General features: G+C 39.4%; 1 protein-coding gene across 1 annotated transcript in view; it reads left to right on the forward strand.

Annotated features, from left to right (window-relative positions):
- tmem184a (transmembrane protein 184a) overlaps nt 1-13,250 on the forward strand; it is a 37,451-nt gene extending 24,201 nt beyond the window's left edge. Inside the window, 1 exon segment of the mRNA NM_213520.1 lies at nt 11,707-13,250. Coding sequence (NP_998685.2) covers nt 11,707-11,939 — 233 coding nt within the window. The 3' untranslated portion in view covers nt 11,940-13,250.
- The last annotated feature ends 1,330 nt before the right edge of the window (nt 13,251-14,580 follow it).

The raw sequence follows: 14,580 nt of genomic DNA on the forward strand, positions 1-14,580 counted from the left end.
ATCATTAATTCTGTTTGTTTACTCGAGTAAATGTGTAAATCTGAATTTATTCAGTTTTTATTCAGTTATTTTTTTTTACTTTTTATTTAATATATTAAGGTTTTAGTTATGATTTTCCGCTGGATACTCCCAAAATAATTCCGCAGAATTTTTACCAAAATTCACCGCAGAAATAGCAAAAAACGTCCTGATTATCTGTCAAAATAAAAAGTGTGGGGAAATACTAGCTGATAAATTCCCTTTTAGTTTACTTAGTTTAGTTTGGGTTTTAGGGCGGCACAGTTGGCTCAGTGGTTAGCACTATCGCCTCACAGCAAGAAAGTCGCTGGTTCGAGTCCCAGTTGGGCCAGTTGGCATTTTTGTGCGGAGTTTGCATGTTCTTCTCATGTTTGCATGGGTTTCCTCCAGGTTTTCTGATTTCCCCACAGTCCAAATGCACTATAAGTGAATTGAATAAGCTAAATTGGCCGTGGTGTATGAGAGTTTGTTTATATAAGTTGCTTAAATAAGTTGTTCCCTTTATTGAGTTGCGACTGGAAGGGCTTCCACTGCGTAGAACATATGCTGGATAAGTTGGCGGTTCATTCCGCTGTGGCGACCCCTGATGAATAAAGGGACTAAGCTCTGACTTTCGCCCGCTTATCCAGGGCCGGGTCGCAGGGGCAGCAGTCTTAGGAGAGAACCCCAGACTTCCCTCTCCTCAGACAGTTATTCCAGCTTCTCCAGGGGATCCAGAGGCATTCCCAGGCCAGCCTAGATATGTAATTCCTCCAGCATGTCCTAGGTCTTCCCCGAGGCCTCCTCCCGATGGGACATGCCTGGAACACCTCCCTAGGTAGGCGTCTAGGAGGCATCCGAAACAGATTCCTGAGCCACCTCAGCTGACTTCACTCAATGTGGAGGAACAGCTGCTCTACTCCGAGCTCCTCCCGTGTATCAGAGCTCCTCACCCTATCTATTAGGATGCACCCTGCCACCATGCGAAGGAAACTCATTTCAGCTGCTTGTATCCAAGATCTTGTCCTTTCGGTCATGACCCAAAGCTCATGACCATAGGTGAGAGTAGGAACGTAGATGGACTGGTAAATCGAAAGCTTTGCCTTTCGACTCAGCTCCTTCTTCACCACGACAAACTGATACATCAACCGCATTACTGCCGCTGCACCAATCTGCCAGTCAATCTCACCTTTCATCCTTCCCTCACTCCTGAACAAAACTCCAAGATACTTGAGCTTTTCCCTCTGGGGTAAGGACTTTCCTCCAACCTGGAAATAGCAAACCACCTTTTTCCGGTGGAGCACCATGGCCTCAGACTTGGAGGTGCTGATTCTCATCCCAGTCATGTCACATTCTGCAGCAAACTGCCTCAGTGCATGCTGAAGGTTTATTATTATTATTATTATTATTATTATTATTATTATTATTTACCACAATGCTGGCAGCTGTTACAAACATTTAATGAATAACCAAGAACTGCAGTTTCAATGTAAAATGCTTATGAAAAAAAATATGTAAACTGAAAAACTTTGAATGAAAAATTCCTTTTAAAGTTATTATTTAAAAAACAAATGCACAGAAAGACTTCTGAATTTCTGTTCTGAAAGTCATATAATGAATACAGTTAATTAAGTAAACAATTAAATGATGATGTTTTTTATAATTATTTGTGGGAGCCACTATTACTAGTGATTACATATTTCCATTTTTATCCATCAAGAAGCATACTCTATCTGAAAAAGCTAGTAGTATTTCTGATCATATCCTTAAAGCTCTGAAAGCCTCTCGGATAACGGATTAGTCATATTCTGCCGCTTGTGCTTTTCAGGGTAGCGAGGAAGAGTTCCGTTTCAATTTTCACCAATTTAAGCTGTAATGTCAGTTCAGCCGCTGAATGTTAAAAGCTGCATTAGATTTGTATTCTGACTTCAAGAGGCATCTATGAAATGTAACTTGAATGTCAATCAGATGTACACGCTTCAAGCCTTGTGTCATTGTTAATGTTAATATTCTGAGCGTGAGGTTTTTTTATTGTAGGCATACTGAAGCTTATTAGATAAGCTGTAGGGATATTAAAGCATATTAGATAACAGTTGTAGGCATATGTGTAAGAAGACCTACAAATGTGTTCTGGCTCATCTTTAGTTGTTGTTGTTTTTTTAGTATAAGGTGCCATATCAATACTTCTAACAGAAAGACCAGGGAGATAAATATGATATTAATTTTCATTTATCTGATGAGTATCGTTTGACAAAGTTGATATTAACAAATCATTGGATTTCTTTGGGGCAGCACGGTGGCGCAGTGGGTAGCACGTTCGCCTAACAGCAAGAAGGCCGCTGGTTCGCTGGTTTGAGCCTCAGCTGGTTCAGTTAGCATTTCTGTGCGGAGTTTGCATGTTCTCCCAGTGTTCATGTGGGTTTCTGCTGTGTGCTCCGGTTTCCCCCACAGTCCAAAGACATCCGCTATAAGTAAATTGGGTAAATTAAATTGTCAGTAGTATATGTGTGTAAATGAAAGTGTATGGTTGTTTCCCAGTGATGGCTTGCAGATGGAAGGGCATCCGCTGCGTAAAACATATGCTGGATAAGTTGGCAGTTCATTCCGCTGTGGTGACCCCTGATTAATAAAGGGACTAAGCTGAAAAGAAAATGAATGAATGAATGAATGAATGGATTTCTTTGGCAGAGGCCCCATCCATAGCTTGAATCGAAAGTTTGTTGATCCAGCTATGGCTGCCGAGGACAAAGGCAGGGGCGGAGCTTACCCCCCTGGACAGGGCCAATATGGTGGTAGTGGGGAGGATGGTGGGTAAACATCCGCATCAGTATCTGCAATCAAATGAAAAAAATGAATGAAAAACTTATACAATTCTTGAGTCTCGTGGCTATCGGTTGGAAATGATTGTGATGAGCGATGTGACATTATGTCTTCCTGGTAGAACTAGTGCTAAAAGCTACATTTCTAAAATGGCACCAGGGGTCCGTTCTTCGTACGTGGATTACTCAGTTAGCTGGACTTGGATATTGACGATTTGACACGATCCAGGATCGTTTCGTTCTTCAAAGCTGATCCGAGAGTTGTTGTCATAGCAACAGTTCTGCTAGGTCAAACCTGATCGGGAGCAGGTTCAATTCATATAAACAGGATTAGATCGGCTCAGTTCAAGCAGAGATAATACAGAAAGTATGTTCCGAATTCTGATATTTTCTTACAGTAGTAGTTATATACATTTGAGAAAATGGTACATATTTTTTAACTGTATATATATAAAGTTATAGTCATTAATAAAATAAATTAAGTTATACATATTAAAAAACATATGCAATCTGCACCCTCGAAATGAAAGTACAAAGATTGCCACCTGGTGGTGCAAAAAGAAAACCTATTGATATGAACTTTTTAGACCGCTTTAGTACAAATTGTGTATAATAGAAATGCACAATATGTGACTTTTTTTAAAGCAATAATACATTTCAGCAGTCATGAACATGTTTTGATAGTTAATATGCCGGTGATTTGATGCTTCACAAAAGTTGCAGAGCCTTTACCAATATGAAAACGCTTTTGTAAACAACCAGTTATTTTTTACACCGATTAAAAAACGGCTACTTTAATAAAGAAAATCTTTTCTAAATGTGGAACTAAATACACTGATTTGCATTGAAATACATGATGAATACTCTTGACACATGAAAGTGTAAAGCCTGCAGCTCACAACAAATGTGGAAGGTTATTGCGTGTCATATTTAACAAACCGTTTACTGCTAATTTGATGTAATTTTGCTCACATGGATAATTGAATATTAATCAGATGATGTCATTACGCTGCTGTGCCGTCAGCCAATCGTTGCATTGCTGATGATGATTTCGAGGATCGATAGATCTGTCCTTCACAACACATTCAGCGATCTCAGATCAGTTTATCCAGACATTCTAATCTGATTTGCGAACTTGTTTGAAGAACCAAATTAGCGAGAGATCAGTTATCAAGATTAAAAGATCCGGGATCTGCCAAATAATCTTAGATCATTTAAGCGAGGTACGAAACTTAAACTCTGCCTATATTAAATAGAGTGTAGACATCCAAATATAAGTCTTTACAAAACACAATAAATATACATAACAAATTCATTTTACCTATACCAACTACAAGGATTTAACACTACTCACTCACTCACTTTTCTTCAGGTTATTCCCTGCTTTATCAGGGGTCACCATAGCAGCTGATATAGCACAAAAATGACTTACCTATTTAAGTATTAGCAACCGCAAAGTAGTCAGTTATTGGTTCACTACAATCTTACTTCAAACTTCAGCAAATCTTTCTTAGGATTAAAAAAAAAAAAAATTATTATTATATATTATATATAATATTATAGGTGGGCATAGATGTTTTTTTTTAATCTTGGAATTAATCCAGATTAATCTAGATAAAATGGCTCGTTTGAATTTCTAATGAAGGCATTCTGAATATGTGTGCTACCCAAGTAATGACTAAATATAAGTCTTTGAGAACGGGTTTCTCAAGCCAGGTGGCGCATTAGACCAGGGGCTCATCTCCTGTTTCTAAAATGCATCACAAACTGCTTGAGAAACTGTTGTACTATTAAACTTGGTGATGAAAAAAATGATGTTCAATAAGATGTACTTGTGTTTACTAACTGGTTATTCAGTTAAACATGAATTTTGAACTGTTTTGTAAGCCTACATAAGCTCGAAACAGTGATTTTTGATTACCTAAATCTGACTAAAGTCTAAACAGAAATGGAATTAAGACATATGGAGTATGCATATATTATTGGCATTATTGAAGTAAACACCACAATCAAACTATTACCGTCATGTAGGACGTTTCGCCACATATTTGACGAGATCCACACACATGGCTGTCAGTAAAGGACCACACACACATCGCGAAATGCGAAAGTTTTTTTCTTTCTATTTGGTGTGACTTATTTAATTCCATAACACACTCACTAGTCCTTCCTTCTTATTTGCGTCTAATACCCCAGTTTGTCATGGGGGCATGAATGAAATGTTCATGAGTGAAAGTGCCGAACTGCAGTTAAAGTCACCCAACATTACAGAAAACTCTTTCATGAAAGCACTTCACATAAACACCTTAATTATATTATTGTCTGTTAAGGCAAATAACTAGACTACAGATGTCCATGTAAACGTAGTCAGTAGTGTCTTTGAACTAAGTAAAAATCCAAAAGGTCATCCTGCTGACCAAGCACACACACACACAGACAAATCTCTCTCTCTCTCTCTCTCTCATACGCGCACGCGCGCACTAACACACACACAAGCATCAAGCAGACACACAGGCGTTTGCTGTTATATCAACTCAAAGGCTTGTAATACCATGTATCAAGTACCAATATAATACCAAAAGGTTTTATATAAATTATATACATTACATTTATATACATTACTCTCGGGCCGATTCCGGCGCGGATGCAGCAGCATCGACATGCTTACGGCCGCCGCATCTGGCCCGATTGATTCGGGCCGGAATCGGGCAGTGAGTCCACAAGCATCCGGAGTCCGGCAGCCGGAGCCGGGCCGAGGGGTAAGTCTCCGGCAGGCGAGAATCTAGCCGGAACTGGCCTGAGTGTATTTTGCTATCTGGGAAATCTCTCCCTCTCTCATTCGCGCGCGCGCGCACTAACATACACACACACACAAGCACCAAGCACACACACAGGCAAAGCTCTCTCTCTCTCTCTCTCTCTTTCTTTCGCATAGCAATATCCACGATATTGCTAGACAGCCCGCTCCCGTCCCAAATTAAACCCGTTACCGACTGCGGAAATTTATTCCCGCGCCGCAGAAATCTGGTCGGGTCCTGCGGCGTCCGCGGGACAGCCGCGGGAATGCAGACCTCTAGTCCCAGCTCCCAACCCAACTCAGACCTTACTGTCCTATTTAAACAATTAAAAAATCAAGACATGATCAAATTTTATTTTGGTCAAATAGACGTAATCTAGAGGCTTTTGCCTTTCATATAAGCCACTTTTGATACCAAATGATCAACTAGAAGTCAAGTTTTTATTTGTTGTGACTAAAACTAGAATAGATGATAAGACTTTTGTCAGGTAGTGTAGACAATAAAGAAAAAAAAAAGAAAATATATATAATATATATATATATATATATATATACTCATATTACTGGCATATGAAGTCAAAGCTGCTTTTGTTTTAACCACAGTTTAGCACAGAGCGGGAAAGGTGAAGTCACTGTTCACTGTCGATTTAAAGGTCACGACTGTTGTGAAACCTGTTAAACCTTTTCCAGGTCGGCCTTTTCTCCCAAGTGGACCAGCTTTTGAGATGCTCAGGATGGTGTGCTTGTCCAGTTTTTACCCTCTGCTCTTGAGGCCAGATCCCCAATAGTCCATCCGTTCACACACAGTGTAGGCCACTGGAGATCTACCAGCATAGTTTAAGTATTTCTTGAACAGGAGGTCAGAAACTTCCACCCCTCTCATGGCAGCCTGCCGTCACCTTTGTCCGAGCTCTCATCCATCAGCCACAAGGCAAAATGCAGTTTGCTGGAACTCATCATTTTCCAGTGTATACGGCTGTACTCTGTAACCCCATTCAATACATCCACAGCTAAGCCAAAATCTGGGGGGTTTGTAAATTTCTTTTGTGGGCCTCTTCAGTCTGTAGTAGATAAATGAAGCAAAAGAGTGATTTGGCAACCCCATCAGTGAAGCGGAGCAATGCATTGCTAGTGTTTTCATCCTGGTTTCTATTTTGCGAACAGCTGGGTTGAACCTTGGCAGCGCCAGCAGGGATGTGCTCACAAGGGTGAGGATAATAGCAAGATTGCATTGTGTGGAAATGTCACCGGCTGTTAAAGCATTGTGTAATACAAACAAAATGCAAAAAGAATGTGGAATATGACTGTTGTGTTAAGTCAATCTGGGCAGGCTGTGTATTATTCTCCAAGGTGAATGTTCACAGTTTGTCTGTATTTACAGCAAGTCTTTTTGCCCAGTTCTTGGGCTCTTTATTGGTTGGATGAATTAGATTAGAGATCTACGTGGGGTGGATTGTGTTTATGTGCATTCCAGAAAGATCTATCTTATTGCCTTTCCTATTACCCACAATTTTCAGGGTTTGCCCAGCTCAAGTGCCCAAAAAGCCTGCAGGTAGAACAGAAGTCAGTGTGACTAAGATTGCTTCACCTCTAGTTCCATAGAGGTACCAGTTTTTGCCTAATAGTTAGGGAATTGGACTTGTGATCCAAAGGTTATATAGCTGCCCAGTGCTCCAGGTGTATGCTCACTCTGTGTGTTTATTTGTGTGTGATATCTCTTCAACCCCGCTCAAATTGGGGTTAAAAGCAGAAGACCAATTTCGAGTATGGGTAAAACCATACTTGACAAGTCACATTTTACTTCATATAGGCAGTGGTGGAAAGAGTACTGAAAATTCATACTTGAGGAAAAGAACCATTACCTGTCTAAAAATGTAGTGCAAATAGAGTAAAAGTGTCTGTTGTAAATATTACTCAAAGTATGAGTAAAAAGTAGCCCTTTAAAAGTACCCAAGAGTAGTAAGAAGTGAGTACTACGCTGTAAAAAGCTGATGAGTTTACATGTTATTTGTAAATTTTTGTAAACTTAACATTCTGTAGTGCATTTAGTTATTGCCCAGCAGGCACACGACGTCATAAGATGTTAATATTTTGTCAGATTTATTTTGTGACTTCAGTTGACCACAATTCAATGTCTAGCCAGCGTCTAAGGACAACATTATTTTGATGTCCAATAACGACGTCAAATGACGTTGATATTTGGTTGATTTTTAGCTTGTGAAAGTGACCAAAATCTAACGTCGAGCCAACATCTAAAACCAAAGTGATATTGACGTCAAATACTGACATTTTTTTAGTCAGGTATGGCAACCAAAAGCCAACTTCTGATAGACGTCACAGTGGTAACATACACACAACATCAAGCTCTAACATTATTAGATGTTGATTTTAGGTTGGACGTTTAATATTGACGACGGCCTAACGTAGGCTTCTGACATCAACCCAATTTTGATTTCCAAACAAAATACAACATCCCCATAACGTTGGGGTACAACGTCAATTTGATGTCATGTTGATGTCTTATGGCCGCTGGTTGTTTAAGGCCATTTCGGTCATCGCACAGTAAACATCTGTCATCTTTTCATCTACATTTACATTAAAAATTTAGTCATTTAGCAGACGCTTTTATCTAAAGCGACTTACAAATGAGGACAAGCAATTTACACAACTGTAAGAGCAACAATAAATAAGTACTGTAGGCAAGTTTCAGGTATGTAAAGTGTAAGAAGCAAAACATTAGTAATTTGTTTTGTTTTATTTTATTTATTTATTTTTTTGTAATACAGTTAGCGGTAGTAGTTCATTATGATGCGATTGACCTACTATGTGCGACTGATATTTCTAATCCCCACAGACAAGAAAATATAAAGCAGTGACTGCAGGCTGAAGGAAAGTAGTAGAGTAAAAGTACTGATAGAGTACTAAAAATGTACTCAAAAGAAAGTAAAAGTACACATTTTCAAAACTACTTCGTAAATTACAATTCCTGAGGAAGACTACCTAGTTACAGTAATCTGAGCATTTGTAATGTCACTTTACACCACTGCACATAGGTAGTTTTGTCCACATGAGACATGTCAAATATCACCTTGTTGCATTTGTCACAGCAAGGATTGTTTTCCTTGTGGCTGACTTAAAAAACAGGTCAGAAATACCTTATATGTTTACTTATAAGAGTAAGTAGATACAATATTTGAAAATATCCAGTAATTTGCTATTTTTTGGGCAGCCATGTGAGACACCGAACTAATTAGATCAACCAGGTCCAGATACACATTTTGTTGCCCTTTCTTAGTAATAAAGTATCTAAGCAACATTGCTCAATAAGTGCCCTTGTTCAACCTGCTTATTGAAGTAGCCTTATGCCCAAACCAATAACCCAACAACAAAAGTAAACCATGTTTACAACACTTTATTAATAAATCAGTTGATTTCCTGCGAGTATTGTTGAACAGCTGTGCTGGCATCAGAGGTCATGCAGCTGATTTGGTGCAACTGACACAGGCAGCTGGTGCTTGCGCTACTTTGATGCCACATGACCATGATCCAGCAGCAGTATGCATTAGATTTGTCAGGTAAAGATGGGTCTGTGTGGTGCCATATCTTCAGCTAACCTACGGTTAAGGGTGTGACGACATTCAAACTGAACTGAAAAACCATGATACACCCTATATTGTGATGCTTCCATTGAGTACCAAGGTACAACCCACCCCCAAGGCTACCAAATTTTGGACATGCTCCATAATGATAATGTGATTGTTCCCGAGTGACTTCTGGATACAAGGTTTTAGAAGGATCGGAATTTGGACATTTTGAATGTTGCAGCAAACGGAACCAAACCAAAGAGAAATGTACCATATGGTGGTCCAATACTAAGAATCGAACTGAATCATTGGTGTATCGTTACACCGCTAGCTTACATATCATTTGTTGACCTGCCATGTAGTTGTGAGGTCAGGTTTAAGGTTGTTGCTAGATCAGATATGGTTATGGCTGGAAGTTAGTTCATTCATTCATTCATTTTTTTTGTCAGCTTAGTCCCTTTATTAATCTGGGGTCGCCAACTTATCCAACAAGTTTTACACAGCGGATGCCCTTCCAGCCGCAACCCATCTCTGGGAAACATCCACACACACATTCACACACACTCATACACTACGGACAATTTAGCCTACCTAATTCACCTGTACCGCATGTCTTTGGACTGTGGGGGAAACCGGAGCACCAGTAGGAAACCCACGCGAAGGAAGGGAGAACATGCAAACTCCACACAGAAACGGCAACTGAGCCGAGGTTCGAACCAGCAATCCAGCGACCTTCTTGCTGTGAGGCGACAGTACTACCTACTGCGTCTACCCCCACCCCAAACCCTAAACCCAACCATCTCAGTAATGTAAAAACAGAAGTTGTACCCAGTGCGTAATCCGGCATGTTCACCGAAAATGGAGAAGTGTCGCGCTCACAAGTAGATAGCGTGGAGGAGCGGTGGTTGTTGGTTGGTACGGTGGATGGCGGAGAGGTGTCGTGGACGAAAGTGAAGAGTGTTGGGGAGTCACGGAAGACAGTGAAAGTGAACAGCGGACGAGGAAGGAGGGCGGATGAGGAGAGGGGTATATAAAATGAGGTGCTGGATCAGATTTTAGAGGTTCCGGATTTGGATCCGGCATGTTCCAGCACAAATTAAGCCCTGGTTGTACAGAGTATTATTTATGCTATCTATTAAATTACCCAATAAACTGAATTTTTTAACACATACTCCTACCTTAACCCTAAACCCAACCATCACAGTACTGTAACAAATATTAATTATTGTTATACAATGTCATAAATGCTGCTATATTGATATGCATATCGTAGTGATGTGACATTGTGCGCCGAGGCTTCGAAGCATTTATCAAAAAAGTTACATCTCGCAATGAAGCAGTGTACTGGAGCTATTTTCGTTTTGCCATAATCATGTGATCAGTGACTTCCGAAGCTTCATTTTTGCCTATACCCTCGTGACTGCTTCAAATTTTGATTCAAAGGTTCAAACACCCTCATGGGTTAGTAAGGTGTATAGCGAGAGGTTAGGTGTCGATTACATGCATTTCTACTGTTTCAAAGCACTGCACAGGTTCCACACACCAGTAATTAAACAAAAATAGAATAGTAATTTATAGTAAAAAGGTTTTGAAACGTACTAAAGTGTATAAGCGTATTTTTTGCAAGTATCTTTAAAGAAAACCACTGCATATCGTAGTATACTGTTTAGCAGAGGCCAGCTTGCGAATACAGTCTGAACTCTCAAAGCCTCTTCCTTAGAGCATTCGCCTCCCATACAGTAGTCGCCAGTTCGATCTCCGCTTGGAATGAGTGGGTGGGTGAAGGACTAGTTGGAATACGACAAATGTAAATTTATTTGAACATTATTTTACTAGTCATCGGTGGTATAATGTAACATACCTTATGTGTAAAACTACAGTAATTGATTAATTGTGTTTATATTACTGTTGTTGTGTTACTACATGAATGAGTTGGTCAGTTGTGAACATTTGATATTGCAAGGCCGTGCTTTCCCACAATTTAACCAGAAGAGGTCCTCATCGAGCTCTGATTTAGAAAGCTCCGAGTAACAAACCTTTTTCTGATACAATCAAGTCGAGCGCTTCACTGGTTAAGAAAGCTTTATTTCACAATCACTAGCACATCATACATTCGGCCGCGTATCCGATCTAGACTTTACCCAGTTTTAAATGATGATGACTGTATTTTAATGGCTTCTTACTGAAGACCAGGGGTGCTCAACCCTGCTCCTGGAGATCTACCTTCCTGCAGATTTCAGTTGCAGCCCATATCAAACACACCTGTATGTAATTATCAAGTGCTGTTCGGGGTCCTAATTAATTGGTTCAGGTGTGTTCAATCAGGGTTGGAGCTGAACTTTACAGCAAGGTAGATCTCCAAAAACAGGGTTGAGCAGCTCTGCTGTAGACTCTTATGGTTGCTTCATCCTCAATTTTCACACCCTTCTAATAGTCTAAAAATAATTAGAATAGCTCATTAAAAGTTTTGGATGTCCTAAATTTAATCTACCGTGTTTTTGTTTTGTAGAAAATGTGGCACCTATGCACAGCATATCCAGTGGCTTGAAGGAGACCATTAACCCTGGAGACATGGTTCAGGATGCAATCCACAACTTCTCTCCCGCTTACCAGCAGTACACCCAGCAGTCCACGCAGGAAGTGGTGCAGCCCAATGCAAACGGCAAACCGGGAATCAGCACCTCCAAGAGCACCAAAAAATCAGACAAAGTGATGCTGATCGACACAGATGATGAGTTCTAGCTTGAATCTGTCCTGTCCCTTCTATTTATTGAATCTGAAACTAATTTAACTCTTTCTAACTTTAATACCAATGCTAATCATGTAAATCAGCTCATGATTTGTTTTTATATATCTATATATGAAGAGATCTTAAAAAAGGGATCTGAGCACACCAGGAATGAAAGGAGATGGTGTCAGGAAGGGCTTGTTTTGTTTTCCTCACTGTAGTCCGGAGCTCATCCCGTTGCTGCAGTTGATCCCTGTGATGAAGAGTCCCACTTTTCTACCAAGCCAATGTCTTATAAACATGAGGGTGTTTGGATGGAAAGAATGAGGGAGCGACACGTTAGAGAGCCATCCTTGCATCTGTCCGTTTGAAGTATTTGCTCAGCATCCCTCTGCTGGTTCCCAGGACAAATTGAACGGCTCCCAAAGACGCCCTGGCTTTGGAGATGGCACTTCAAACATTTGTATGTGACTCTTTGAAACCTCCATATCAATCATACCACACGGACAAAGTGTGGGACTGAGCACTGGCCCCCCCTGTTTGATTCGGAGGTTCATTAATTTTCACACCAGGTCTTCAAAGAGAATATGATCTGATGCCGAAAAAAAGGAGAGTCTCCACCACTGTTGTGTATTTTAATTGCAGATCATTCGTATTCATCCAATGTTTGGTTGGGTAAAGCTTTAACCTATGATGTTTTAAGTGTTCAACAAAACAGGCGGTTACCTGGGCTAATTTGTTGACGTTAAACGATGTTGTTTAGCTCTCCGTTCAAGAGTGATTCGTTCTTTTTATGGTTTACATGTGTAAACAGTCCAAGATGAAATACTTCAGGCGTCATGAAAAAGCCATTGAAAATGTTTATTTACCGCTTGTTACCACAAAGTGAACTCCTGATCACTTTCCAAACAGAATTTGACGTCTTTGAAACCCTGCCTTTTGAAGTTTCTGAGCACACCGCTTGTTATGTCTGAATACAAAATTGTTTTTAAATGTTAGCCGGTATGTTTGTTAATATGTCTTGATCTTGTTTTGTTAATTATTTCTCGAAAATATACAGACTTGAGAATGTAATAAGTGTTCTCTTTACTTTATAGACAAAATAAGGGTGCCTATTTTGTCTGTAAAATAGCCATTAAACGAATGTCGGGAGGCAGCATTATACGAGTATAACTTGTGCCAATGATTGCTGCCTTATATATGTGGATGAAGGAAGTTGTGTTTATATATTGTGTGATTCCGAGTATGATATCTTATAAACAAGCTACCTGTACAGTTGGTTTTACAAATCTGTTCTCATAGGAAATAAATGAATGAGAGTGAAACTTGTTTCTTTTTGTTGACGTCTCCAACCAAAAAGACTTCAAATCAAACAAGATTACATGAGAAAAGCTTTATTTAAAAGTACAAAACAAACACTGCAGACTTTGTACAGGAATAATTTACCACCTCAAATTTAGCCAGAATGAAAGAAAACGAAATAAAAAACACAGAATGATTTCATTTGTACATGAGGGTAGTTCATTGAAAAGGAAACAAAATAATGTCAATAAAATAATTTAGAGGTTGAAAATAAAATAAATACCAAAGATTAACGTGATACAAGCTGATTAATGATGAGAATCATGAATATGATTAATCTACGTCTAGTTTTTGCTGCCTTTTTCCATATTTACAATCGCCGACTTGTATAGGAATTACGCCTATGAGACCGATCAAACAGGCAAATCTGTCCAACACGGGAAAACAAAATGACAACCCATTCATACAGTACTTAAATGATGACGAGCTCAACGTTAAAGGCACTATTTTAACTACAAACATGACTACTTTCCCCCAATACCTTGCAGTTTCATCTGAACATTGACAAATATAAAGTAATAATTTGGAGCAGCATACTTTATACGTCATGGAGGTTTTTTTTTTTTATAGGCAAGTGTGTATTAAAGAGCATTGGTGAAAAAAAAAATCCTATGTGCGTTCATGGTAAATAGCTTTTAAGGACTGACTGAGCACATATTATATATATATATATTTTAAAAAATAGATATATTCATATGTAAAATATAGAATAATTTATCATATTCAGCCCAAAAGGCCACATACAGCATACATTAAAAATAAAAAAGACAGGAAAAAGTACCCACTTAGTTTAAAGACCATCTTCACCATCTAACTGTGTTAGGAGGAACGTTTACTGCACAAAACCGCATGAAAATAAAGGGAAGTGTCTACAGGCCTCGCTCACAGGATGACCTGTAATGCCTCTGTCAGTACAGATCTTGTTTTTTAATCTGATCAACTGGCCAAAAAACACTGGCTTCCTTGTAAGGCTACAGAATACAGCTTCTTTGACAGCATGTTTGGTTCTTATTAGTTTGAATTACGGCATTACTGAAGGATGGAGTAGGGGTGTGCGATACTGGCAATAATGGTATCTATAGTAAGAATTTTCATTTTCTTTCGAAGTTCATTTATTCATCAGGGGTCCCCACAGTGGAATGAACCGCCAACTTATCCAGCATATGTTTTACTCAGCGGATGCCCTTCCAGCTGGAACCCAGTAATGGGTAACACTCATTTACGATTTAGTTTATTCAAGTCACCTATAGCGCATGTCTTTGGACTGTGGGGGAAACCGGAGCACCCGGAAGA

This window comes from Danio rerio, chromosome 3 (assembly GCF_049306965.1).
Source record: "Danio rerio strain Tuebingen ecotype United States chromosome 3, GRCz12tu, whole genome shotgun sequence".
In the NCBI taxonomy this organism is placed as follows: domain Eukaryota; kingdom Metazoa; phylum Chordata; class Actinopteri; order Cypriniformes; family Danionidae; genus Danio; species Danio rerio.